This window comes from Lampetra fluviatilis, chromosome 47 (assembly GCF_964198595.1).
Source record: "Lampetra fluviatilis chromosome 47, kcLamFluv1.1, whole genome shotgun sequence".
NCBI classification, from domain to species: Eukaryota; Metazoa; Chordata; class Hyperoartia; order Petromyzontiformes; family Petromyzontidae; genus Lampetra; species Lampetra fluviatilis.
The window spans coordinates 650,892-676,243 of record NC_136321.1 but is presented as its reverse complement, the minus strand read 5'-3'; the positions used below and the strand labels follow the sequence as shown (position 1 = coordinate 676,243).

General features: G+C 57.9%; 1 protein-coding gene across 3 annotated transcripts in view; it reads left to right on the top strand.

Moving 5' to 3' along the window:
• TULP4 (TUB like protein 4) overlaps positions 1-24,605 on the top strand; it is a 55,318-nt gene extending 30,713 nt beyond the window's left edge. Inside the window, exons 3-18 of one of the 3 annotated variants that reach the window (XR_013640104.1) lie at positions 916-1,044; positions 3,344-3,508; positions 3,636-3,819; positions 6,263-6,400; positions 6,920-7,098; positions 7,623-7,847; positions 9,512-9,746; positions 10,185-10,329; positions 10,519-10,663; positions 10,933-11,029; positions 11,512-11,655; positions 12,904-17,388; positions 18,299-18,679; positions 18,883-19,118; positions 19,566-22,205; positions 22,965-24,605. Coding sequence is in view for 2 of the 3 variants with exons in the window: in XM_078877203.1 (XP_078733329.1) it covers positions 916-1,044; positions 3,344-3,508; positions 3,636-3,819; positions 6,263-6,400; positions 6,920-7,098; positions 7,623-7,847; positions 9,512-9,746; positions 10,185-10,329; positions 10,519-10,663; positions 10,933-11,029; positions 11,512-11,655; positions 12,904-17,388; positions 18,299-18,679; positions 18,883-19,118; positions 19,566-19,682 (7,005 nt within the window). In the remaining variant the exon portion in view is untranslated. Of the gene's footprint in view, positions 1-915; positions 1,045-3,343; positions 3,509-3,635; positions 3,820-6,262; positions 6,401-6,919; positions 7,099-7,622; positions 7,848-9,511; positions 9,747-10,184; positions 10,330-10,518; positions 10,664-10,932; positions 11,030-11,511; positions 11,656-12,903; positions 17,389-18,298; positions 18,680-18,882; positions 19,119-19,565 lie in introns of all 3 variants that reach the window. The other 2 variants (XM_078877203.1, XM_078877204.1) reach the window with 2 other exon arrangements.
• The last annotated feature ends 747 nt before the right edge of the window (positions 24,606-25,352 follow it).

The window sequence follows — 25,352 nt, the reverse complement described above, 5'->3', positions numbered from 1 at the left end:
GCTGGGTATTTTATGCCATCAAACGCTCCACCCCCTCAACTCCCTATTGGTCATGGAGCAGTTGTGGAGAGAGTGGAGAGTTTTCCATTCCTGGGCAGTGTGTTTATGACCAGCTCTGGTTTGACAGCAGAGGTCTCACTCCGAATCAGTCAGGTGGCATTATCTTTTCATCGGCTGGGTAATGCTGCGTGGAAGCTAAATGGTCTGTAGCTTCACACAAAGCTTTGGGTCGTCTCAACCACAGTCATGCCCTCCCTTCTCTATGCTTGTGAAACTTGGACCTCTAATTGAACATCTGTGCCGGTTAGAAACATTTAGGCTGGCCTGCCTAAAATCCATCCTGGGTTTAACCAGGCTGGATTGTGAGGAGCTCAAAAATCCTTGAAAGATCTGGACAAAGTTCCATCGGTGAGCTCCTTCAGGAGGCAAGGCTGCATTCTCTGGGTCATGTAGCCCGCATGCCCAGCCACCACATGCTCAAGCAGCTTCTGTTTGGCCTGATAGAGGGGGCTAAACAGGCATGACACGGGCTGGAGAAGAGATGGACTGATGCTGTATGGAAGGATGTGGATCAGTCGCCCTCAAATAACAATGGAGGGCCGGAGAGTGACGCTCACAACAACAAGCGGCGTGCCAGGCGGATTAAATGCAGCAAGTTGGTACAGTTGGGGGCACAGCGGGTGCATTTACCAGTCAGTCAACCCATGGCACGTGGGTCTTTCCCGTGACCTCCTGCAGCGAGCCTTCGACACTTTACCTGGCCTCAAAGTGCACCTGGCCTGGCATAGGCACCGTGGTGACATCACCGCCACTTAATGACGAATGGCGGGTGTTGTTGTGCGTGTACACGTGCATTTGTATGTGTACATGTGCACACTTGTGTTCCTGTGTGTGTGCGTGCATATGTGTGCGCAGGTTGTGCTTGTGCGCTGGAACGAGCCATACCAGAAGCTGGCGACATGCGACGCGGATGGAGGCATCTTCGTGTGGATCCTGTATGAGGGGCGCTGGTCTGTCGAGCTCGTGAATGACCGCGGGGCCCAGGTGCACCTCCAGCTACCCATGCTACCCCTGAGTGACCCTCACAGCTCCTCATGCTACCCACACCTCCGTATGGTGTAAAATAAGAGTTGAACATACATACATACATACCCCTGGGTGACGGTCGTTTGCAGGTCAGCGGGAGTGATACATTCGTCTGCTGCGCTGCCATATAACGGACAAACTCGAAATGTGGTTCAGTGTTTTTGGCAATGGATTTTGGCAATGGATATTGGCTTGGTCCACCAATGCATTTTAACTTTCTAAAGGTGGCTCTTGATGAGACTTCACGTTGCTACCAGCCACATGAAACAAGTTTGGACCTGGGCACGTTTTTCTACATGATCACCGGCACGCGAATCAAACCGCGGTGCCATAGCTGTGTTTAAAACGTGCCGCTCTGGGGAACCTTGACGTGACAGGCGAGAGCTCCATCCAGTAGCGGGGCATGGTGAAAGCCGTGTCGTGCGCCTTTAACACAGACACCCCCCTTCCCCCTACCCTGGAATTCCGGCTTGTGTAAACTCTGGCCATGCCCCTCATCGTGTGAGACTTGTCACCACCGCCGCCCTCCTAAAGAGGATGGTTGGGTGGTTTAGCGGAGCGGTGGTAACGCTCGCGCCTAGCAGCAAGAAGCCTCTGGGTTCGATTCCCAACTTGTGCGCCTCTCTGCGTAAAGTTTGTATGTTCTACTCCCCCTGTTCTGCACGGTGTGTGAGAGTGTGAATGAGTGGAGTTTGTTCTACGACCCCTGTTCTCCAGGGTGTGTCAGAGTGTGAGTGGAGTTTGTTTTACTTCCCCTGTTCTGCACGGTGTGTGAGAGTGTGTTTGAGTGGAGTTTTATGTTCTACTCCCCCCTGTTCTGCATGGGTTTGCTCCGGGTTCTTTAAGTTTCCTCCCATAGCTAAACGTGCTTGTGTGACGTAACTGGTATTGGCCAAAAATATCGCAATGCTGAAAAAGTGACCTGCACATTACTCCCATTAGGATTACATACTGCAGCGACATCGCCCCCCCCTATACTGCGAAAACTTGGCAGGACCCTCCTGAAAAAGAGTCTTGGGACTCGTGGAGCACTTACTACTCATAATAACAATTTATCATTATTGACGAACGTAAAAACCCACTGCATAGTTTTCTCATTAGGCCTAGGATAAGCGGAAAAGAACAACAGCGCTTATCTGCGGCGTTTGACTCATGCCACCCACACCAACTCCACCACAGAGAGGGAGCACGGGGTGCTGCACTGCGAGCGATCGGTGCGGGCGCGTGGGTGACAGCGTGGGATTCATGCGGCAAGAACATCCTGTCCCGATTAAATATTCACGTAACCTTAGTTAGCTTGTCGTCGTCGTACCGAGCGATTGGCGGGGTTAATTTTGGGCCAAAATAGTCTGTCGTGGATTTTTCGAATGTCTGATAACAGCTGATAAGTTACTCCGCCGGTGCAGGTTCTGATGCGAAACACACAGGCTGTTCAATTTAATTTCTACTCTTGACGGGAGCAAGCCCCATCACCCTGCGCGTAAAGGAATGACCGCAGAAGCGGATTGTGCAAGAGCTTCGTCCGAGATACCTGTCAAGTGACGTGTGTTATCTACACACCTACGCACGTGGCCCACTGTGGAAGCAATGTTTTGTCACATGACGGTGTGGCAAAGCATTGCCACAAAAAACCCTGCAGATGTCACGTGATGGGCGGTTACTTTGCGCGGCTATTCATGATGAAGCGAAGACTGTCAGCTCACTCCGCTTGAGAACCCGGGTTTCATCGCAAGCACCTATTAGCATAGTTGGCTATGTACGGCACGAAAGAAGTTGAACATATGTACATACAAATGGCAGCAATCCATATCAAACCCAGGCCCTCGCCAGCTCAGAGCTCTGACTCACGAGCCACCTAGCAGGTGCCACTTAGCCCCTGTGAGTGAAGTGCAGTGGGTTTAGAGCGGAGCACCGGTTACCACATGAGAGGGGTTCTGGTGTCACTGGTTGGCGTGCTAACTGTGTGTGTGCTTTGGCCAACCTCGTGTGTGGTACATCTGCGGTGCGCGTGTGGTATGCCTGTGGTATGCCTGTGGTATGCCTGTGGTGTGGTGTGTGTGGTGTGCGTGGTGTGCGTGTGGTGTGCGTGTGGTGTGCCTGTGGTATGCGTGTGGTGTGCGTGTGATGTGCGTGTGGTGTGGTGTGCGTGGTGTGGTGTGGTGTGCATGGTGTGGTGTGCGTGTGGTGCACGTGTGTGATGCGTGTGTGGTGCGTGTGGTACGTGTGGGGTGCGTGGTGCACACGGGGCCGGAGCCAGGTGAGCGACTTCACATGGAGCCACGACGGCACGCAGGCGCTCATCTCGTACCGCGACGGCTTCGTGCTCGTGGGCTCCGTGAGCGGCCAGCGCCACTGGTCCTCAGAGATCAGCCTGGATGACAGCCACATCCTGTGCGGGGTGTGGACCCCCGACGACCAACAGGTGTGCACCCACTTCCGAGCGCCCAGCTCTGAGCCTAGCATTGTGCATACACGTGCCGCGTCCCGTGTGCGCGTCACCTCCAGCGTGTGCTTTGGCATTGTGCCGTCGTTGGCCGCGGCGCGTGCAGGTGCTATTTGGGACGTCAGACGGCCAGGTGATTGCCATGGACTGCCATGGGCGCATGTTGGCGCAGGTGGTGCTGCACGAGTTTGACAGCGTTCAGGCACTCACCTGGAACTGCCCGGACTTCCTGGTGGAGGACTCAAGCGAGAGCGAGTCCGACGGGGACGAGGGAGCCACGCTCGCTCAGGGCATGCGCGCACACACGCGCACACACACGCGCACGCACTCGCACGCACGCGCACGCACACACACGCCCACACGCCCACACACGCCCACACTCACGCACACTCACGCACACTCACGCACACTCACGCACACATGCACATATGCACATACACACATACGCACACGGGCACACTCACACACACGCATGCACAGACGTGCACACTTACGCACACACTCATGCATGTACACACACGCACACACCCAGACGCACACGGATAGCCTCAACACACTTTTTAGGGCAAGGGCTGTGAGCAAGTACCTACGAAGGCCGGCACGGCACATGAGGAAGTAGGTGGCCAACAACACGCCCGACCGCCTTTGTCTCCCAAGTGGCAGTGTTTATTCACTGCACCAATTATGCATTTGAGGTTGAGCGGACCTAAGGGATGCTCAGGACTGGTTTAAATAATCGTCATTGGTGTTAGTTTGTGAGTGGGAATGGAACTCTGATCCCTAGGTTCATAGCGCAGCACGCTAACCGCTACACTACCGTTCTGCACGAACACACGGACACAACAACAACCGCCATTCGCCACTAAATGGTGGTGACGTCTCCATGACGCTTGTGCCAGGCTATATGCACTTTAAGGCCAGGTGAAGTCTCAAATGCCCGCTGGCAGGTTTCATGGGTTGACTGACCGAGATGACTGACAGATGCACAACCTGTGCCCCCTACTGTGCCAACTTGCTGTGTTTTAGCCACCCGGCGCTCCGCTCGTTGTTTTGAGCATCACTCATCTGTCCTCTATTGTTGCTGGAGGGTGACTGCCTCCAACTGCCCAGTAGCGTCCTTCACGGGCCACCTCCACTGAGGCCGATCTTGACACTGCTGGTACCAGTCATCGGCAAGTCCACTCAGCTCCACATCCTCCAGTACCACATCACTCCATCTCTTCTCTTGCCTGTGGTGCGCCAGTTTAGCCCCATATATCCGGTCGAACAAAAGCCGCTTGGGCATGTGGTGGATGGGCATGCGGGCTACATGACCAAGATAACACAGCCTTGCCTGCTGGAAGAGCTCACCGATGAGACTTTGTCCAGATCATTCAAGGATTTGTGAGCTCCTCACACAATCTAGCCTAGTTAAACCTAGGATAGATCGTAGGCAGGCAAGCTTAAATGTTTCTAACCAGCAAAGATGTTCCATTTCGGGGGTCCACATTTCACAAGCATAGAAAGGTATGGCATGACTGTGGCCAAGAAGACCCAAAGCTTTGTGTGGAGCGACAGATCAGGTAGCTTCCACACAGCGTTACGCTGCCAAACAAAAGATAATGCTGCCTGACTAATTTGGAGTGAGACCTCTGCTGTTAAACTGGACCTGGACACTGCTCCGGTATGGAAAATGGTCCACTCTCTCCACAACTGCTCGATCACCAATGGGGAGTTTAGGGGGTGGAGTGTTTGATGGCACAACATACCCAGGCAGGTGCTTCGTTTTACTGGGGCTGATGATAAGGCCTCACCTCTTAGTAACATGCTCCAGGTTCAGCAGCAGTGCCTCCGACTCCTCCTTTGAGTGAGCAGCAATCACCAGATCATCGTCATACATAACATGGTTGACTAATAGGGAGCCATCCCTTGACTACACCCGGGCATTGATCAGCCTCCCATTGTATCTATACCAGATGGAAATTCCTCTGGTACAGCTACAGAAGGCTTGACGAACTATGTGTCGAAAAAGATGTTAAATAATGTGGGACCCAGAGGACATCTCTGTCCCACCCCAAGGTGAACAGGGAATGACTCTGACTCCCGGCCCCATAGTTTTACCTGGGCCTGCCCACCATCTTGAAGGTCCTTAATGATTGTGAGCAGAGTCAGGGACATCGAAAGCACGAAGAACAACCAATATCCAAGGCCTATTGATGGCATCATAGGGCTTGACGAGATCAATAAAGCAGAGATAAAGGTCTTGTTGTAATACCCTGCACCTCTGCCGTAGCAGATGGTCAGAAAATATGATATCTGTGCAGGACCTCCCTGGCCTGAAACCACATTGGGGCTCCACAAGCCTCTCCTCAGCATGCCTGGCAAGGCGATGTTGAATAATCCTTGCCAGGACCTTTCCCTGCACACTGAGGGGAGATGCCTCTGTCGTTTACAGTCGATGCAGTCCCCCTTCTTTAAGAGGGGGACCAACAGGACATACACGGACACACTCACACTTGCACAAACTTCATCTGTGTTTTCCTGTCTCCCCATGTCCATGTGTCCTCATGACTTTGTGTGGTCTGTTTGTGCCTGTATTGACTTTGCGGTGTTTCCCTGTGTCTCCCTGTCTCCTGGCTTCTCCCCGCATCTCGCTGCATCTCGCCACATCTCCCCCGTGTCCCCTTGTGTGTCCACCGTGTCTCTCCGTGTGTCCCCCATGTCTCACCCGCATCTCGCCGTGTATCCACCCAGACGGGCCATCGGGCGAGTGGAGCGCCCCTCTGCAGGGCCCGCGCACACTGCTCACCGTCATGTTCGGCTCGGGTGACGTGGGCCTCATGAACAACTACGACGACATGACGCCCACACTCGTCAAGACTGCCCTCAAAGGTGTTGTACATTTTCCGTGCAGGGTTTTCTTCTGCGAGCCTTGGGGTGTGACAGAAGCACCGTGGAAATATAAGGTGGCCTGGTGTGTTGCTAGCCACACCACCCTCCCGTGCCCCATTTTGGCCTTCATGAAAACTAAACTTTGCTAAAACTATTTATATTTTACCAAGTAAGGCCCACTTAGCTGTATAGCTTTTTCAGAAGCGACCTGGCCATAAATGATAGCTCAAGGAAGTGGCTTATCATATGGAATTTTAAAGCAAGCAAATACTGTTAAACTCACGTTGAGGGAAAAACCGGATGACCCGGAGAAAATCCACATGACCACGGGGAGAACATACAAACTCCAAATATACAGCAGGCGTCAGGGTTTGGATTGAGCCACGACCTCCTGCATACCAGGCGAGGTAGTAACATTTTGGCCACCGTGGTGCCCAATAAGTGTTCATCAACCACACGTGCGCCAAGCGGCCCATGAGTGTCGGTGGGATCCGCGCGTGTGTGTGTGCGCGTGTGTAGACGTGACGGCGCAGTGGAACTCGGCGGGGGACATCCTGGCCGTGGCGGGGCAGGAGAAGCAGCCCAGCCAGGGGCTCCCTGCCGAGCTGCCGGGCCTCTTCTCGCTCTCACGGAGCCACGCCGTCAAGTTCTACAATGCGGCCGGCTTCCTCATCTACACGTTGGACGTGGCCACGCAGGTCCCTCCCTACCACCACCACCGTCATCTTATCTATGTTATAAATGAATTCCTACATTATATTTATTTGAATACATGCATATAACTCCTGTATCGATGATAAACACTGGCCCAGGGTGGAAGCGCAGTGGTGGGCACGGCGCAGTGCAGTAGTAAGGCTCGTGCCTTGTCTGGGTTCAATTCCTGACTCGGGCATCTTGTGGCGTTTCTATGTTCTCTCCCCCTGTTCTGCATGGGTTTCCTCCCATAGCTAAAAACACACAATGTAACTGGCATTGGCCAAACATCCTAATATTGAAAATGTAGTGCAAATTACTCCATTTGGACTTCACGTAGCAGCAACGTCGCCCCCCCCCCTACTGCGAAACTACAGCTGACTGCACCTGTGAACCACAGCAGCGCCTTTCCGCGTGACGATCGCCCGTGCTGCGCCATAGGAACGACAACATCAGCACCGCCGCGTACTCGATTACCATTCACCCAAACGTCTCCGTCTCATCTCGTCCCCCCGTCCCTGGCGCCCAGCACCCCATTTCGTCTCTGTGCTGGGGCCACCGCGACACGCGCCTCTTCGTGACGGCGGGGCCGGCGCTGCAGGTGGCGCGCGTGGAGGTGGGCGTCGCCACGCTGCAGCTGCTTTGCCAGCAGGTGCTGGCGGCCGCCCTGCATGACGACAAGGCCGTCGCCAAGTTGGCGCTGCCGTCGCGCCTCGCCGGGTACCTGCTCTCCGCCTTCACGCCCACCATCAAGGTAATTGCGCGCCGTGCAATCCCCCCCGAACGGACGCTTGGGGGGCGGGGGGTGCAATCGCTGCGAGCGAGCGGCGATGAAAGCCGGTGCGGCGCATGAGGAGGTGTGGGGTGGTCATTGCCACACCCGGCCCCAACCCCCTTGTCCTCCCCAGTGCTGGTGTTTTTAACGCGCTTCGCCGGGGTCCTCGCCTGTACATCGCTGCGGGCGAGTGCTGGGATGGACAGCCCGATTGACACTCATGTAGTTGCCACATGGGCAGAGCGCCACGGTGGCTTGGAGATGTTAACTGCCTCGCCTGGTATGCAGGAGGTTTAATCCCAACCCTGACGCCTGTATATTTGTCTTTCTCTCTCTCCTCATGATCGTGTGGATTTTTCTCTGGGTCCTCTGGTTTTCCCCTCCACATTTAGAATCAACGTCACGTGTTCAGAGTATTTGACTTCGATAAATTTCCACGTGATGATCAGCCACTTCGTGGCCAGGTCACTTCTGAAAAGAACCGTTTTGCTCAGTGGGGCCTTACCTGGTAAAATAAAAAGAGTATAATAGTTAGTGTTTTTATTGAGTTTGTGAGCCAGCCTGGACAACGATTGGGCACGGACACAGCTCCATGACCTTTCACATAGACACCCGAGCGCTCCTTGCCAGCCACTGCCAAGTGTGGGTTGTAATGGTGCCACGATGCAGGGAAAGTGTCATTTGGCCGAGACTTGAAGGTGGCCTAGCGCCCTCTGCTGGACGCTCGGCCCTCTCGACCACGCCAGTAACGTTGCCAACTTGGTGAGCGTGGGCCTAGTGTAGACGCGTTGGAGCCGTGTGCCTTTAAGCCTCAAGGATGATCACTGCTGTACAAAGAACTAACTTGGGCCACAATTGCCACATGAGGGGTTGAACACCGAGCTCCCGCCTCACTGCACTCCGTAGAGTTTACCGTAGAGCAGTCGGGGTGATTGATGATCCAGCAGCCACCGATTCACTCCAACCGCTCGCTCACCAGTGGTTAGTCGCCTCCTTGTCGCTCTTCTATCGCTACCGTTATGGGTACCGTTCCCCTGAACTTCACCCGTCGATTCATTCACCCATAGTGTTTAGTCTCATCCACTGTGGCCCGAGTTTGTCATCCTAAACCACCAAATCGCAGGTCGCAACACCCCCACTCACCCACTCACTCACCTTCTCACCACACTGCAAGTTACAACAACACCCCCACTCGCCTGCTCACTCACCCGCTCACTCACCCACTCACTCACCACGCTGCAGGTCACAACAACACCCACACTCACCCACTCGCCTGCTCACTCACTCTCTCACTACAATGCAGGTCATAACAACGCCCTCACTCACTGACTCACCCACTCACTCACTCACCAACTCACTCACTAACTCATTCACTCAATCAACCACTTGTCCACCTGCTCACCCACTCACTCACCCTCTCACCGCACTGCAAGTCACATCACTTTTCTTTCTGCATATTTCCTTGCACTGTTCCACATTCGGAATCAACTCCACCCATAATCTCCCCAAGCTCTTAATAATCATTTACATTTGTAAGGGGCGTTTCATCCAAGGATCCCAACAACCTCGCTCAATTCAAGAAACGCCGTTGCACCCTCATGCTTGGCACGACTTGAATCCAGCGGCGCGTTTCACCTTCTCAGCCCCCGATCCCAGACCCCAGCAACCTGCGTGACTTTGTGAGCTACCCGCCGGGTGGCAAGGAGCGCCTGCACTGCACGATCCGCCGCGTGGACGAAGACCCCGAGGGCGGCGGGCCCTCCTACGTGCTGTTCCTGGAGCACCTGGGCGGCCTCGTGCCCATCCTCAAGGGCCGGCGCGTCAGCAAGCTGCGGCCCGAGTTTGTCATACTCGACCCCAAGACCGACGGGCGGCTCGGTGCGGGCAGGGAGACACGGGGGACGGAGGGGAGACACGGGGGACGGAGGGGAGACACGGGGAGGGAGACATGAGGGAAGGGGGCCCTGAGCATGGGGAGGGAGACACGGGGAGGGACGTGCGGGCAGGGGGACGTGGGGAGGGAGACACGTGGATGGAGATACGGGGAGGGAGATATGGGCAGGGACCCACAGAGAGGGAGACGTGGGGGGGACACAGGGAGGGAGACCCAAAAAGAGGAGACACAGGAGGGGAGACACGGGGAGGGTGATGTGGGCAGGGGGACGTGGACAGGGAGACACAGAAACACAGTGCAGACACATACATGAGTGTGTCTCTGCTGATTTAACCACATGACATGCGCTGGTTACTGTGTGAACGCATGCCGGTTGCTGTGCTTTGCAGCGCCGGTCACCGTGTGTTGCCGTGTCACCGCAGACGAGGTGGGTGTGTGCGGTGCTGCCTGCTCCGTGTTCGACAGCTGCAACTGCTCGGACGCGAGCGACATTGAGCTGGGTGAGGAGGCCCTCGCTCGCAAGTCGCCCAAGACCTCGCGGGCGAGCCGCTCGCCCCGCCTCCCAAGGTACCTCACCCTTCGCTCCTCACCCTCGCCCCTAATCCGCTGGCTCCTCACCCTCGCTCCTCGTTCCTCATCCTCGCCCCTCACTCCTTAACCTCGCCCCTAATTCATACACCCTCACTACTCACCCTCGCTCCTCACCCCGATTGTGGAGCCCACGTCCCCGTCTTGCTCTGTGCGGCGCGGCCGCAGGATAAACATGGAGTCGCGGCGCTCACCTAAGCTGACACGGTGCAGCCAGGAGGGCGCCAAATCCCCGCGCCTTCCCATCCGCAAGCCCTCGCTGGGGTCGCCGAGCCTGGGCCGCCGTGATCTCTACCTGGACGACGGCCTTCAGGTGATACGTGGCCTCCCATCACTACCCCCACCTCTCCTCCCCCCCTCCACACTGCCACCGCCTCTCCCCCACACGGCCTTCTGGGAGTTATTTTTTTTGTCATCAGTATTCGTTCAGCTCAAGAAAGCTCTGACTCAGCAGTCAGGTTCGCTTTAACCAATGCGAGTGAACTGCCAGATGCTCGTAGACAAGAACCCTTTCTGGGTCTGGGGAAGAGCGGTGGGGAGTGAGGGCTGTGAGGTGGTTGTTTAGCAACGTGCTGTCCCCAGCAGCACAACTACTTGGCTCAAGTGACGTCCAACATCTGGGGAACCAAGTTCAAGATCGTGGGGCTCGCCCCCTTCCTCCCGGCCAACCTGGGCGCCGGTGAGAAGCACAACCACGCCGCACGGCATCACGCCGCACGACCTCACACCGCATGGTCTAAGGCCACACGACCTGACACCACGTGACCTAAAGCCGCATGACATCGCACCACATGGCCTAACACGACACGGTCTTACACCACATGGCCTGGCGCCACATGACCTGACAGCACATGACCTGACACCACACGGCCCTTACGCTACCATCTAACGCCACCGTCTAACACCATGCAAGCTGGCGCCAAGTGGCCTGATGCAATGACCTAACGCAATGATCTAACACAGCAACCTAACACCGCATGACCTAACTCCACGACATTGTGTTTGTGTGCTCTTGTGTGGAAGTGTTGCTGTGTTTGTGTGTGGTCGTGTGTTGCTATGTTTTCGTGTGTTGCAGTAATGTCGTATAGAAGGGTTGCCATGTTTTCGTACAGCATTGTTTCTGTGTGAATCTCGTTGCTCTGTCGGCCACCCCCCGTGCAGTGATCTACAAAACGAGCCTACTCCACCTGCAACCTCGCCAGATGACCATCTACCTGCCGGAGGTGCGCAAGCAGACCCAGGGCTACGTGTCGGTGGCGGCCTTCACGCCGGGGGTCTTCAGCGATGATGAGGACGAGGGCGCAGGTACGGCTGCCCCCCCCCCCATGACCCCTCCACACACCCCCCCCAGCCCCCCAGGCTCCCGCTGCCATCTCCTCGGAGCCCCCCCTCTCAGGGAGGTGATGCGGCGGCTCAGCGGTGGCGCTTTCGCCGTCTGTTCCAGAAGTTCGCGATTCTCACCGGGCAGGCAGGCCCGGTTATTGCTGCAGGTGTATTAAACGGTAGTAGCTCTGTTTGCTACACTGCTGCAATTTGTTTTTATTTATTTTGTCATTTGGGTGACCCAGGTCACTCTTGTAAATGAAAACCATCCTCTTGAGTTCTGACCTGGTTAAACAATTTAACTTGAACTGAACTAATGTTTTCTGCATACGTAGGTCCTGTGTGTCACGCGTGATGCTGTGCCCTACCTGCCTCATGGCTGCTGCTCCTTCATGTGTTGTGCCTCACCTGTGCTGTGTGTACACGTGCAATGTGTACACTTGTGTGTTGTGTGTACACGTGCAATGTGTACACGTGCAATGTGTACACGTGCAATGTGTACACGTGCTGTGTGCTGTGTGTACACGTGCAATGTGTACACATGCTGTGTGCTGTGTGTACACGTGCAATGTGTACACGTGCTGTGTGTACACGTGCAATGTGCTGTGTGTACACTTGTGTGCTGTGTGTACACGTGCTATGTGTACACTTGTGTGCTGTGTGTACACGTGCTGTGTGCTGTGTGTACACGTGCAATGTGCTGTGTGTACATTTGTGTGCTGTGTGTACACGTGCTGTGTGCTGTGTGTACACGTGCAATGTGCTGTGTGTACACGTGCTGTGTGCTGTGTGTACACTTGTGTGCTGTGTGTACACTTGTGTGCTGTGTGTACACGTGCTGTGTGTACACTTGTGTGCTGTGTGTACACTTGTGTGCTGTGTGTACACGTGCTGTGTGTACACTTGTGTGCTGTGTGTACACATGCTGTGTGCTGTGTGTACACGTGCTATGTGTACACTTGTGTGCTGTGTGTACACGTGCCGTGTGCTGTGTGTACACGTACATTTGTGTGCTGTGTGTACACGTGCTGTGTGCTGTGTGTACACGTACAATGCGTGCTGTGTGCTGTGTGTACACGTGCTGTGTGCTGTGTGTACACGTGCTGCGTGCTGTATTTACACGTGCTGCGTTTACTCATGCTGCGTGTGCCATGTGTACGAGTGCTTCAACTTGAACCCGCCTCTCTATCTCACCCCCTCCTGATCTCTGCTCCCCGTGTCTCTGTGCAGTGGCCGGGGCCTCAGGCCAGCGTGAGCCCAGTCCTCCGTGCTCCATGAACATCCCCATCGCCCCCATCTTCAGCTCGGCCCAGTCGATCTCTCCCACGCAGAACATCGGCTTGGCACAGAGCCTGCTTGCCAATCAGAATGTGCAGCTCGACATCCTGACCAGCCAGAGGCCGGGCCAGCCTGCGGCCTCCAACCACAGTCCACAGCAGCTGGAGGTCCCGGCCAATCAGAGGCTGTCTCAGGTGGCTCAGAATGTGCAGTACGACGCCCTGGGCGGCCAGAGACTAGCGCAGCAGAATCTGTCCAATCATAACGCGCAGGTCGATTACACGCTGGCCAATCAGAGGGTGGCCCAGGCGGTGCTCGGGGGTCAGTTCCCGCACATGGACGTGCTGGCCAATCAGAAGGCGGCGCACGCGCACATGGTGAGCCAGTCGGCGCCGGGAGAGAAGCTCACCAACCAGAGGGCGGTGCAGACAGTTCTGGCCAACCAAAACACCCAGCTGGACATGCTGGCCCATCAGAGGGCTGCGGCGCAGACCCAGTTGGCCAATCAGAGCGCCCAGCGGGAGATGCTGGCCAATCACCGCACGTCCATCGGCGGGGCAAGCGGTCACGTGGGGCCGCTCGACGTCATCACCAACCAGGCGGCGGTGGCGGCTGCGGCGGCGACCTCCGCGTCGGAGCGTGGCGAGGCGGAGCACTACAGCACACTGAAGCGCAACTCCAACTCCGCGCCAGGGCAGGCCATCTTCGGGGGAGCGGACCACCCTGGCAGGACCAGCGGCTCGGCACAGGCGTATGCCCAGCAGCCAGCGCCGCCTCCGCATGCGCAGCACGTGCCGTTCCCCAACCAGCAGATGCTCCACCAGATGCAGCTCACCGCCCAAGCCATGCTGCATAGCCAGCAGACGCAGTTCAACCAGCAGGCGCTCCACTCGCAGGCCGGCCAGCAGACAACGCACATACAGCAGACGCAGTTCATACAGCTGACGGCATACAGCCAGCAGGCCATGCAGTCGCACGTCCCGGCGGCGGCGGCCTCAGCCTTGGCCCGGGAGAAGGAGACGGCCGCCAAGAGCGAGCTGTTGTCGCGGCAGTACCAGCAGCAGCAGCAGCTGTCAGATCGCGATGCGCTGGGCTTCACCAGCGACCACAACGTGGCCGTGGCACACATCCGCAAGGGAGGGGAGGCGCTGCGGCTGCCCTCTGCAGCCAGTGCCGCCACAACGTTCACTCCCCAGAGTCTGCAGGATCAACAGCAGCAGCAGCAACACGTGCAGCAGCAACATGCGCAGCAGCAGCAGCATGCACAGCAGCAGCAGCAGCATTTACTACAGCACCAACAACAGCACTCACAACAGCAACCACAGCAGCATCCACCCCAGCAACAGGTGCAGCAGCAGCAGCACCTTGTGCAGCCTCAGCAGCAGCAGCAGCAACAGCAGCAGCAGCAACAACCCCAGCAGCAGCAAATGGCAGGGCTGGCCTGCACGTGCCCTCCGCTTGCCAGCCTGGGCTACGAGCGCATCACTACGTTCGACAGCAGCGGCAATGTCCAGGAGGTGTGCCGCCCCCGCGCCTCCACGGGGAGCACTTCTGGGGCGGGGGTCGCGGGGGTGCGCACCAGCCAGAGCATGTACGGCCTGCGCAGCCCGGGGCCCGCTCCCAGCTCCCCGCAGTCCCCATTCTCCCCGCAGGCCCCGCAGTCCCCGTTCTCCGCACAGCCGCCCACGCCTCCCTTCTCCTCCTCCCAGGCTCCCGTCTCTCCCTTTGGTCAAACGTCGCAGGCGCCCGCCCAGCCGACGGGGCTGGCGGCGGCGGCGCCAGTGGCGGCGGCGCACCCGAGCGTGGCCACGGCGCCACTGGCACCGCCGCACCCCCCCGCCGTCGCCAGCTACCAGTCGGCGACGCTTGGCCACCAGCCGTCGGGGGTCTCCTACCAGCACGCCAACGCCGCCTTCCAAGCCTCCGGCGCCGGATACCAGGGGGGCAACGTCGCCGCCCTCCATCAGGCTCAGTTCCACGATAGCGGCAAGCAGCCGGTGGTGCCGCCGCCACCGCAGCAGCAGCCGGGGGTCAGCACGGTGAAAAGAGGGAGTACAGATCTCGTGAAGTCGGGCAGCGAGAAGCCGGCAATGGCGCCTGTAGCGTTTAACCTGCAGGGCCAGTCAGCGCAGTACGCACGGGCCGCCAACCCAGTGCAGAGAGTCGCCTCCAACACGCTGCCCTCGAAAAGCTCGGGGCAGTCGGTGAGGCTGAGCGACGGCCAGAGAGTCACGGCGCAGGCGAAGGCTCCCAACGCGGCCTTCTCCGCAGAGACCTGCCCCTGTCAACTGAGACCGCAGCAGGGGCAGCACGCTCAGGCCCAGCCGCAGCTGCAGCAGCAACAGAAGGGGGAGGGGTACCAGCAGCAGCAGCAGGCCAGACTGCCGGGAAACGGCGGCCATCACGGTGCCTATGTGGGGCAAAGTGCCGGTGCCACGGCTACCAAAACGATGGAGCAATCGAGCACACGGCAAATCCAGCAGCAGATTCAGCAGCACCAGATTCACCAGCAGCAAATACAAGCGCTGCAGCAGCATATCCATCAGCAGCAGCAGCTGCAGCAGCTGCATCAGCAGCAGTTGAAACAACAACAGCAGCAGCAGCATATGCATCAGCAGCAACAGATGCAGCAACAGCAAATGCAACCGCAGCAGCATCAGCTGATGCAGCAGCAGCAACACCAGCTGCAGCAGCAGCATCAGCCATCGCAGCAACAACAACAACAACAAATACAGCAGCAGCAAAGTATTCTGCAGCAGCAACAGCAACAGCACCATATGCAGCAGCAGATTCAACAACAACAACAGATGCAGCAGCAACAGATTCAGCAACAGCAGCAACAACAATTACAACAACAGCAGCAACAACAATTACAACAACAACAATTGCAACAGCAGCAACAACAACAATTGCAACAGCAGCAACAACAACAATTGCAACAGCAGCAGATTCAACAACAGCAATTACAACAGCAGCAACAGTTGCAACAGCAGAAACAGCAGATTCAGCAGCAGCAGCAAATACAACAACAGATTCAGCAACAACAGCAGACACAGCAACAGCAGATTCAACAACAGCAGACACAGCCACCACAAATACAGCAGCAGCAACAACAGCCGCAACAGCAGAAGCAGAGCACTGTAATCGTGCACTCTGTCAGCATCTCGCCGCTGAGCTCACAGTCCTCGTACAGCTTGCTGAGCCCGGCCGACCCCTGCCGCGACCAGACCGAGTACGTGAACGGGGCGTTCTCTGAGGATGACGCATCTGAAAAATCCTTTAAGAAGGAAAATGCGGCCGCAGCAGCAACAGCAGCGGTGGCCAAAGCGGACCCGGGCCATCACAAAGAGGCCGGCAAAGAAGGGAGCGTGGAGGCCAAGAAGCCGGCGGAGTGCCAGACGGATGGACCATCCGTGCCGATCACCAGTTCCCCCAAACCATCGGAGGGTCGCAGGGCCTCGTCGGGAGAGATGCCTGCGGCCGCGCCCACCAAAGTTGCCCAGAGCCATCGCGGCGCCACGAGAGAGATGGGCACGGACACGCTGAAGAGAGAGGTCTCCAGCGTTCCGGCCTTACCGAAGTCCGCGCAACTTCCCGGCCGAGACGGCGGCTCCGCGGTGAGCAAGCCCGCTCAGTGCTATAGGGACGTGCAGACGCTGAACCCGTCACGAGACCAGTGGCTGCAGCAGGGCGGCAGGGCCAAGTCTGTAGCCGGGCACTATGGCACGATGATCCCGACGTCACACCAAGCGCAGGCCAAGCACGCCGGAAACTTTCTCCCGGCAGCGGTAGCTGCCACAGCACAACGATCCCAGAGCAGCCCTCGCGGTGCGCTCAGCGGTGGCAATGCCCAATATTATGCCACCATGAGACCCACCAACATGGCCCGATACCAGCACAACTACAGTGGTAGCGGCGGTGCCGCCACGCGCCACGCCGCCGTGCCCGTGGCCTACACCAGCAGAGACACCGGCGGGCTGGCGGTGCCGTACGGCGACGGCGTGACGGTGCCGCGGCAGGCACTCGCCATGAACTACCCACCCGCTGCCGCCGCCGCGGCCGTATGCCTCCCGGCGGCCGGCCACTACGCCACGCTGCCTCGGCCCAACATCTTGGTGACCGGAGAACCGCGGGCGAGCGTGAGCGTGCAACCGTCATACACGGACCTGGCGCAGCGTTACGCCACCATTGCCCGGGCAGCGCATGCCGGAGAGCGGGGACAGCCGGCGCCGCATCAGCAGCATCATCCCCATCAGCAGCAGCATCAGCAGCAGCAGCATCACCAAGGTGCTGCAGGAGCTGATGCCGCGGCCGGCGGCACCATCATGGGCCTGGCAGGGGCCGAGGCCATGTGCGGTGGGGCGCGGCTTCCCGACCCCGGCTATGGGGAGATGATGCCAGCGGATTGCGCCAGCTCCTGCCGGGTTGACAAGCCAGGTAAGAAGGCGTGGAAGTTCGCAGGGGCAGCCTGACATCGTCCAGGTTCACCAATCTGAGGACACGGAAGGTTTTGTCACCTGATGTGCCATCGCAACCCAGCTGCGTTAGAGCTCTGGTCACTTAGGCGTTGGTTTTGTTCGTACGGTGCTCACCGAAACACTCTGGCTCAGATACAATGTCCCGGGCACCTGGGCATTTATCAATTAAAATATTAAATATTTCCTAAGTCCCTGGGTGCCCAGCACAGGGATGGAGTTAAATTGTATCTTGACCGGAGTGTGTCGGTGACCCCAGAATTTAACATGAGTACTAAAATCTAGTCTTTAGTTCCGTGACTACGTTGTCTCAGAGCCGTACCGTCTGCAGACCAAACAACGCCATGAGACGGAGGCTCTACCATTACTATCACAACGTTTCACTTTGCCCTGGGCTAGCGTGGCAGCTCCCAGAGAACACCACGCGTCATAACTGTAGCTCAGGGTTACGGCTGCCAACTCTCGTCCTTGGAGATGGGGGGACTGTGACATCGCCAGAGGCCGTGGTGTCGGCGTTGCTGACAATTGCATTTGTAGAACTTGGCAAAGATTAAAACTCCCAGGTGGTTATGGAATCACAGCCGCTTTTATTGGGCATGGTCTCCCATTGATAATGACACCACCCACATGGCCCCTTCGGCTACACGAGCTTTGGAATATTCCAACATGCGCCTCCCCCAGGTTGACTCAGCCTTAATGAGTACCTGGTGTGGTATGTAAACATCAACACTGGAGTTGACAAAAGCAGCCGGTTTGGTACTGGCACTTGCTAACAGAACTTGCCCCAATGGTCTATTAAGGGCTACGCGGGGGGATCTCCGCTTTGTTCCCACCTCTTGACAAACCGTGCTGTGCGTCTGCGGGGGATGCAGGCGCACGCAAGGACACGCGTCTGCTTACTGACCTCAACTCGCTGCTCGCGAGTCCCAAGGCCGGCCGTGGGGACAAGAAGAAGGGTGGCGGAGGCAGCAGCAAGGGCCCGCTAGGCCGGGAGCCGCTGGCTGGCGCCGTCGCCAAGGCCCCGTCCAGCAAGAAGATGCTGTCAAAGGGCGGCGGCGGTGGCAGCGGTGGCGGGGGCAGCGGCAGCCTGAGCGGGGGCGGCGGGGAGTTCCAGGACAGCTCGGAGAGCGAGCACGAGGTGGTGGTGAGCGGGGACGAGTTCACCTCGAGCCAGGGCCCCGCATTCCGCAAGGGCTGGAAGGGCAAGCGGGGGGCACGGGGAGCGGGTGGCATGGAGGCAGACGAGGCCAAAGGTAGCGGCAACCTCCCTCCCTCCTACCCATCCCTCCCTCCTCCTCGTCTTTCCCTCCCTCCTGTCCCTCTTTCCCTCCCGTCCTTTCCATCCCTCCCATGCCTCTCTCCCCTCCCTATCCCTCTCGTCCCTCCTGTCCCCTCCTCTCCCCTCCCTCCCCCCGTCGGGAGCTCCCTGGTAAGTGACGTGCGTTTTACCGTGCAGGCCGGCGCAGCGACAGGGAGGAGGGGGGCCGCCCGGCGGGAAGCGGCAGCGGGGCCGGGGTTGGCGGCGGAGGCGGCGGTGGTGGCGGCGGCGGCGGCACGCAGGGCTTCGTGTACGTCATGGCCAACAAGCAGCCGCTGTGGAACGAGGCCACGCAGGTCTACCAGCTCGACTTCGGGGGCCGCGTCACCCAGGAGTCGGCCAAGAACTTCCAGATCGAGCTCGACGGGAAACTGGTCGGCGCCACCGGCTCACGCACGCGTTCATTCGCACACGCGATCACACGTTATCACACGCGTTATCAGACGGGGTCGCACGCGATCACACGTTATGACACGGGTTATCACACGCGATCATACATTATCACACACGTTACCACATGCGGTCACGTTATCAAACACGTTATAACAGGGAATCACACGTTAACACACACTATCACACGTTATCACACGTTATCACACGCGATCACACACTATCACATACAATCACACGCGATCACATGTTATCATACAAGCAATTACACTCTCAAACGCTTGCTCACGCGCACACGCCCGTTCACGTTTGTGATTTCGCGCGCTCGCACACCCGTTTATATCTTTGCGTGACTCGCGGACGGGAGTGGCGTCGTGCGAGGGGGTGGGGGGGAAGCGACGCTGACACGCTGCCCCGCGGTGCCGCCGCAGGTGATGCAGTTCGGCAGGATCGACGGGAACGCCTACATCCTCGACTTCCAGTCCCCGTTCTCGGCCGTGCAGGCCTTTGCCGTGGCCCTGGCCAACGTCACCCAGCGCCTGAAGTGACCTCGAACCTCCGCCGACACCGCGCTCTGACGGCCACGACACCGGGCTGGGAACCCAAGGGATGCGCCGCTGCTGTTGAGCTCGAAGCCCGACCTGAAAGTTTGGAAGCAGCCATGACGTTTGGAAATCTGAGCATTGGTCCGATGGCCCAGGCTTTGTTAAATTTTTTTAAGCAGAGCGCTCCTGCCGTGAGCCGCGGAAGCCTTTGCGATCGGCGATCGGTGGTTGTTATGTGGCGTTCAGACAGCGGAGCCAACTAGGCCCCCCCGGGATGAACAATTCCGTAACAAAAAAAGTGTTGATCTTGCTTACATTTCCTCGGTGCTTAACGTGCTCCAAGCCGCGCAGCCCCTCAGCGGGGGGGCCTAGCCGCACTGTGCGGCGAGACGTAGCGTGTAGTTTGTCGCCGCATGTCTTATGTCGTCTCTTGAATGAAAATGTTAAAGTATTTACAAGCAAACTGAGCGTCTCTCCACCGCACTCTCGCGAAATGGAGCCTGGCGGAGGCGGCCGTAAGGGACGAAGTTGTTGCATTCAGTCGGTCAAGGCGCCTGCCGGGGCGGCGAGGGGGGAGAGACGCGGGATCTGTTCCGTCGCCGAGCGGGGACCAATCGCCGGGGCCCGGGTGGCGTGGCAAAGTGGACGGGTGGCTCACGCGAGGACGCCGTGCGTGGTGCGCGTGTCTCGTCCAATCCGCGCCCTCCACGGCTCCGTGGGGGGCAGGCGCCGTCCACAGCCGCGAGCGTCGCACTCAGCTTGCGGGTCGATATCGGAGCTACTTCTGCAGTCGCCTACGGTCCTCAGCTTCTGCGGCAGATCGCTCGTTCCCTTGTGGCGCGTGCGAGTGTTGCGCTCGCCGGCTGCGTCCGCCCGCAGAGAAGCCCCGTTGTACGTCTCCGGCCACCCGACACGGTTGGTGAATCATGTTAAGGCATCGTCGCCTCGCTCTCGCCAACAATATTAAGTATTATATATTCATAAGTGAATGGCCAAGAGAACGATGGCGAAGGGCGCAGTATTCTAAAATTTGGCACAGCACTGTGAGCACATGTTGAGGCGTGGGTAGACGGTGGAGATGGAGACGGAATGGTGTGGATGTAGTCGTAGATGTAGTCGTGGGAGAGAGGTTTAGCCTGAACTGAAACGGGGCGTTCAAACTAACGTGCGTGCTACCGATGCGATCACCAAATGCTTAAAGGAAAAAAACGACGTCGCTGTAGACCCTAGGTGTGAGTCCATTGTGTTCGTCCGTGCCAAAAGCCAGCGAGCCGCCATGTTCCCAGCGTTCATGAGCGGCAGTGGCATCGTTATTCACAGCTCGATGCCCAGCGGTGTTGCCACACGGGGCTCCATGTCCAAGGTGGTTGCCTGCGCGTGTTTCCGACGGCGACCCCTAGCCATGACCCCTAGCCGTGACCCCTAGCAGTGACCCCTAGCAGTGACCCCTATCCGCGACCCCTAGCCATGACCAGGGCCATGGGAGTGGGAATTCAACCGCTACCCCTGACCAGGCAGGCACGGCAGTAGAGCTGAACCCTGGATTAACCAGGAGGCCTCTGTGCAAGCGTAGCGTCGGTCATTCTTGGACAGGTCAGCCAGAGATGTTTCTGCCCAGCTGCGCGGTAACAATTAGAATGCTAAATCGGCTGAAGCACGACTTCGACCGAGAGCTCGTGGACGTGCGCAGTACAACGCGGCACGCACGTACCGCCATGAGGAGGGCGCCATTCGTTGAGTACAGGCATCGGCGGCAGGTGCAGCCGGGTTGTGATGATGCGCTGTGTGGGACATGGCCACGCAAGCCTGCTCAGTTCTGCATCTCATTCGAAGACACGGGTCCCGGACGGCCACGGCGAGCAGGCAAGTGTGCGTGCATTATCAGTGCTATGGAAAAACGGCCTACGCTGCGGCAGCTTCGTTCGGCGGGGCTGATGATGGGAGCCGTTCCCTTTGCTCGACTTGAAGTTGGCCCAGCCGCTTAATTAATTGCCAGACCTTGAGCTGTTGAACGGTGTTTGCGGACGTGAGCCTCTCGCGTTCCAGCAGTGGGTTGTTGCCAGTATTCTGAACCTGCCTTTGTCGCGAACCACCCTCGCGGGGATCAATTTGTGTGATGTTGGCCGCCCGTGCGCGTCGGCTTCGCCCGCCGCGTCAACCGCGCGTGGAGACACGCGCGCTCCCAGCGACGGCGCGGTGGACTGCGTCGCACCTTGTGGAGCTTTCCGCAAGTCTCCAGCATGCGTTTCTAATTCAAGTACGCGTCCCTTGGTAAGCCTTCTCTTTAGCTCAACGTCACATTGTGCGGCCACCGCGGGAAGTCTGCTGGCAGATGCGGCGCTGTCCCCGCACGCGAGCATCGGACTGCGCTGGCTGCCTCGAGCCGTGACCGGGGAGTTGGCACTGCCCGTGCGTCACGGCGCTGCGCGGAGGCCACGGCGCGTTTGACGCGGCCTGGCGCAGCGACCGCGAAGGAGGACGAGGGGGCGGCTCTCGTTGGTCCGCTGGCCGAGCGAGTTGATCGCCGTGAGTGGGGAAGATCGACGACTCAGAACCTCGCGCTGCATTTGGGCTCCATTCTGGCCATGGGAGGGTGCTGTGAGGCTCCTGCGTTTGGCACCGTTTGAGTCCTGTGGATGCCCCGTTGCCACTCTTCTGTCCGGACACAGTCGCTCACGCCGCTATTTCCCCACTCGCTCTCACCAACGTTCCTCACGCATGCCAACCCGATCGCTGTCTTTTACCTGCGGTTGACTGCCAATCTTGTTGTTGAGCTAGTTTGGTCTTTGTACCTTGAGAGAATGGTAAAGTACAGTATTATGATAATGATTGGTGTCATCGTAATGGCCTGAACACCATAGTGAAATGGTAGAATGGTCTGTGACGCCGGTACAAAATGATAATGGGGTCGCAGGTGTGGAGTCCTTTACAACAAGGGCCAGTTTCCATATGGGTTGGCACCGTGTATGTTACTGCCACTCGTGTGTGTGTGTCTGTGTAGGTTGGCACCGTGTGTGTGTGTGTGTGTAGGTTGGCACCGCGTGTATATATTTCTATGTTTAGGGTTGGCATCGCACATGAGGCTTCATCCTGCCGAGGCATGACACAGTCGTGTCGCATGCTGCGTGATAGCTGCATGCTTTTTAAAGTCCTATGGGCCCCGTAGGCAATGTGTGTTACACGCGTGTCCCTGTGCCGTATTATCCCCGTGTCCCTGTGTCGTATTCCCGTGTCCAGTGTCGTATTACTCACGCGTGTCCCCCGTCGTCGCGTTGCGTGTTGCAGTATCTCTGACTACAGGTGGCTGTCGCCCTGCGTCGCTGCCCAGCCCTGCGGGGCTGTTCCCGTTGCCACCACCGCCGCCGCCCGTTCCACTGAAGCGCGCCGTGGGGCCTGCCTGGCTCTACTCGTCCTACGTTCTAGTTTACAGACACGACCCCACTTACGCGGGCGTCGATTCTGTGCGTGCTCACCCGTGCGTTATTTATTATTATTATTATAAGTTCTGTGTACTGTATTGTAATACTCGTGCGTCCGTGCGTGTGTCTGTATGGCCGTGAGAACAACGTTGCTTGCCTCGAGTTTTACTGCCGAGTATCGGAACAAATCCACCGCGATATTCTGCTTGAATTGAGTGCAATAAGTGAAGCCAGTGGCACGGCGGGCGGCCGAGGAAGGCTCAGGAATTCAAATCGGATTTCCAAGCAACAAAAATTCTCACAATTTCCAAATGTGCTTTTGCGCATCCCCGTCAGGACACGAAAGATCCGTTTGTAAATCTGGCCGAGCGGCGCCCTCCGCCCCCTCTGCAGCAGGTGAGACGAGCGGAAACGTCATCAATAATGACGAGCACCTCCGGGGGGCCATGCCGTTATTGAGAGCGATTGTATCGGGAACTGGTGGTGCTGCTTGTGAAGCGATCGGCACCGTCACTCGGATCGCCAGGGGTGGTGGGCATTGTTGGTGACGCGACAGTGATCTGGTGTTCACTCCGACGAGGGGTGATGACGGCCCCTGTCTGCCTGCCCCTGGCCATGGCTCATGCGTGCAGTGTTTGCCATTTCTGATGCTTGCTATCGATGGGGACGATCCCTGTCCTGCAGGACTGCGGCCAAACACTATTGGCCCATTGCGAGTAAACTGCCTATCTTTAAAGGGGGGCAGTCCTTGGCAAATCAGAGTTAACTTCTCACCTCCCCATTTTACCCAGACCCTCAGCTGCTCCCAAGGGGGTCCCTGCTGTGCCACTGGCTGTGTTGGGAGGGGGTGGGGGGGATGCACTGAACTGTGGCGTACTGAGCAGCTCAAATTTCTCGACGTTCATTCAAACTGCGGTCGAGGCCATGGAAGTCGTGTGGCTTATGTGCCTCAAAAGCATTCCCAGGGATTGTCGGGAATCCGTATCCCGTAGTAGTCAGAAATAAGCCCTGTCCCCCTTTACATTTTCACGCATGCACACTCCCCGAGTGTGACTCCATGTGGTGTCCTTGGTGACTTTGCTCTGTGGTGAGGGTGCACGCCCCCGCCCAGTCACCCACGTTGGTTGCCCCACATCGCCCTGGGGGCAGTGGCGGGGGGGAGGGGGTCCGGCTGCTTGCCGTGGAGGCGCCACGAGCACCCCCAGGCTGCTGCTGCTGCTCCGGCCACAGCGTGTCGCTCTCCGCAGTGGTGGACAGCGTTAGACGTAGACTGACCGTGGCGTGTGTGCGTCGTGTGTGTGTGTCACGCTCGTTCGCTTACTACCCAGCCCGGAAACCCCAAGGGAAGCGCCTCGCCCCGCGCCGCCGCGCTGTTTGTCAGTGCCCCCCGTGGGTTCGTGTCCCGTGGCAGTCTCGATGGGGGCTGCGCCCGCGTGCGTTTGTGTGCCCAGTGAGTAGCGCGTGGTTCCAGTCGCTGATATAATAAAATAAAAAGTCCTCAATGTTTCATCAACTCGTTGCCGACGTCTCCCGAGTGAGTTTACCTGCTGGACGGTGTGCCTGACGAACATCTGTGATGCCACAGCAACGGAGCAGCTCTGCCGGCGCTGCTCCCCCCTCGCCAACCCCTCACACGGATACACAGACACACCCCCACGTAGGACCTCGTGGGGAAGTCACCGGGCCTCTTGGTTTTCACCCGAGAGCCCCCTCGTGGCGGGGCTCCACGGTTTCCCGAGGTCAGGGAATTGGCAGATTTCCCCCAGGTCGGATGACCCTGCGGCGTCGTGAATTGACTTGAAACTACTTGGTCACGGCAAGGCCACCCGGCAACTGCAGTGAGAAAGCAGAAAGACGCGGCACGGCAGGTAGGGGGCGGGGCCACAAACGGCGAGCTACAGGGAGACGAGGACACTGGGGGACGGAGCGGAACTCCAATGGTAGGAAGATGGCGAAAGGAGTGCCTGAGACAGAACCAGACAGGGAAGCGTCAGGATTGGTCGAGAGGGCGGCCCAGCTTAGCCAAGAATCCCTTTGAAGTGAGGGGGGTAAGGCCATGGGTAAGCGTCTGATTGGCTGGGTGAATGAGGATCCGAATGGTCGGATGGAGCACGCAAGGGAGACGTGATGATTGGCTGGGAGGCCTCGTTAGCTCGGCCGAGGATCCCTTTGATGTAAAACGGGAATAAAAGAAGGATCGAAGAGCCCCGAGTTCAGTTCTCTCCAAGTCAGCGATCGGGGCAGTCAACCCTCC